The sequence below is a fragment of the Oncorhynchus masou genome, chromosome 14 (genome assembly GCF_036934945.1).
Source record: "Oncorhynchus masou masou isolate Uvic2021 chromosome 14, UVic_Omas_1.1, whole genome shotgun sequence".
NCBI lineage: Eukaryota > Metazoa > Chordata > Actinopteri > Salmoniformes > Salmonidae > Oncorhynchus > Oncorhynchus masou.
This window is the reverse complement of record NC_088225.1, coordinates 22,438,085-22,440,202: the sequence shown is the minus strand read 5'-3', so window position 1 is coordinate 22,440,202 and position 2,118 is coordinate 22,438,085. Positions and strand designations below refer to the sequence as shown.

General features: G+C 39.4%; 1 gene segment (V, D, J or C); it reads right to left on the bottom strand.

Moving 5' to 3' along the window:
• Positions 1-560: 560 nt before the first annotated feature.
• LOC135554524 (immunoglobulin heavy constant mu-like) overlaps positions 561-2,118 on the bottom strand; it is a 5,893-nt gene continuing 4,335 nt past the window's right edge. Inside the window, 1 exon segment of the C gene segment in view lies at positions 561-2,038. Within this exon segment, the coding sequence occupies positions 2,027-2,038 (12 nt within the window).

Below are 2,118 nucleotides of genomic sequence, written 5' to 3'. Positions count from 1 at the left end.
TCTTCACACCTCTAGATGGCCGGGTGGGGGTAGTTGTGGAGCCGGAGACAGCAGGAGTGGGGGATTGGCACCTTGGCACCGGGGCCTCCCAGTCAGAGTCGCTATCACTGTGAAAGAAAACATAAAAAAAATATTTGTATTGTATGAGCCTTTTATCATCACATAAAATAAACAGATATGTATTGTATAGAGCAGAGGGAACAGTCACTAAGGTGAAGTGCTGCTCCATTCAACTCTGGCCATTGTTGTGGGCCTGCCTTCCCCACAACAACACCCAATGGGTATTTCATATGGAAATGGGGGGGAGTAGAAGGCGCAGTGGCCATGTGTGTTTGCTGTTCTACTCCATTCCATTTGAATAAAAAATTGAAAATATACATATCTGACATGGAATATATAGTGGGGCAAAAAAGTATTTAGTCAGCCACCAGTTGTGCAAGTTCTCCCACTTAAAAAGATGAGAGAGGCTTGTAATTTTCATCATAGGTACACTTCAACTATGACAGACAAAATGAGAAAAAAAAAAATCCAGAAAATCACATTGTAGGATTTTTAATGAATTTATTTGCAAATCATGGTGGAAAATAAGTATGATTTGATTTGAAGTGGATACATCTTGGAGCAACGGCTCAGCCCTGAAGTGGTAGGCCACACAAGCTCACAGAATTGGGCCGCCAAGTGCAAAAGCGTAGAGCGTGTGAAAAATTGATCTGTCCTCGGTTGCAACACTCACTACCGAGTTCCAAACTGTCTCTGGAAGCAATGTCTGCACAAGAACTGTTCATCAGGATCTTCAAGAAATGGGTTTCCATGGCCGAGCAGCCACACACAAGCCTAAGATCACCATACGCAATGCCAAGCGTTTGCTGGAGTGGTGTAAAGCTCGCCACCATTGGAGCAATGGAAACATGTTCTCTGGAGTGATGAATCATGCTTCACCATTTGGCAGTCCGATGTTTGAATTAAATGCATGACTTTTATGACATAGAAGATAATTCCAACCTATTGGAAATTGTGGAAAAATGCATCTAACAAATGTGTAGATTCACAAACTTAATGTAATTATTGTTTGCTCGGAATTTGGGACCAAATACTAAACTTTGACAACTTTAATACGCATACAGTATAATAAGTGGATTTGTAAAATTGGGGGACAATATACAGAAAGTGCTGGAATTTCTAAAGAGTGTCACCAGATATAGATGAAAATTCCCTCGTATTAATGTTGACAGTCTGCATTTTAACCTCATAGTCATAGAATCATTTCAAATCCATAGTGCTGGAATCCAAAGCCAAATCCACCAAAAATGTGTCTCTGTCCCAATACTTTTGTAGCTCAATATATATACAGTATATCTCTGTGTGCATGCGTGCGTGCATTGCTATCATACATGCAGTGTTTCTCTTCTTTCAAGGAAGTGTATTTGTGTCCCTGGCAGTTGCTGGACAGTTTCAGTGCCACAGGTGTGGTATCAAGGGGATAGAGAGAGAGGAAACTGCTTTTGCATGACACTATTATTAGACAAGTTAGAGAACCAAGAAACCACCTCATATCAACTGATAACAGAATGTTGAAGTCTTAGTTGAATATTACAGATATCTGACATTGTTTTAATCAGTCCTGGAAGGGACTACAGCTGTAATTTGGCTCCATAGGTGACTCTGCCATGCAAAAACACTCCGATCAGTAATGTCTTTGTATATAGGATGTGTCCTTGTCCCGGTATTAGCATCTAGTGGATGTAAAAAGAAAGACAACAACTTAAAGTGAAAAAGGACACACAGACATCACAGTATACACTTATATTTAAAGATACTGTACAAAATGAATCAATGAATGAAAAATAACATATCACCACAATGCTTGTATAATATTGAGAACAACAATACTAATCAATCAAAATCAATAATGTATAGGATATATACATAACATTATTACTGAAGAACACTACTATACTCCATAAGCATCCCAGACCACCACTTTCTAATCTAGACACATCTATCTCTTTGGTCCATCATGTGTTCTTCACTGCTTCATCTGAAAGGAGGCAGAGACAGATACAGGTTATTACAATAATCAGACAGCAAAGTGGAACAACGTAGGTTACCTTTGGCCCA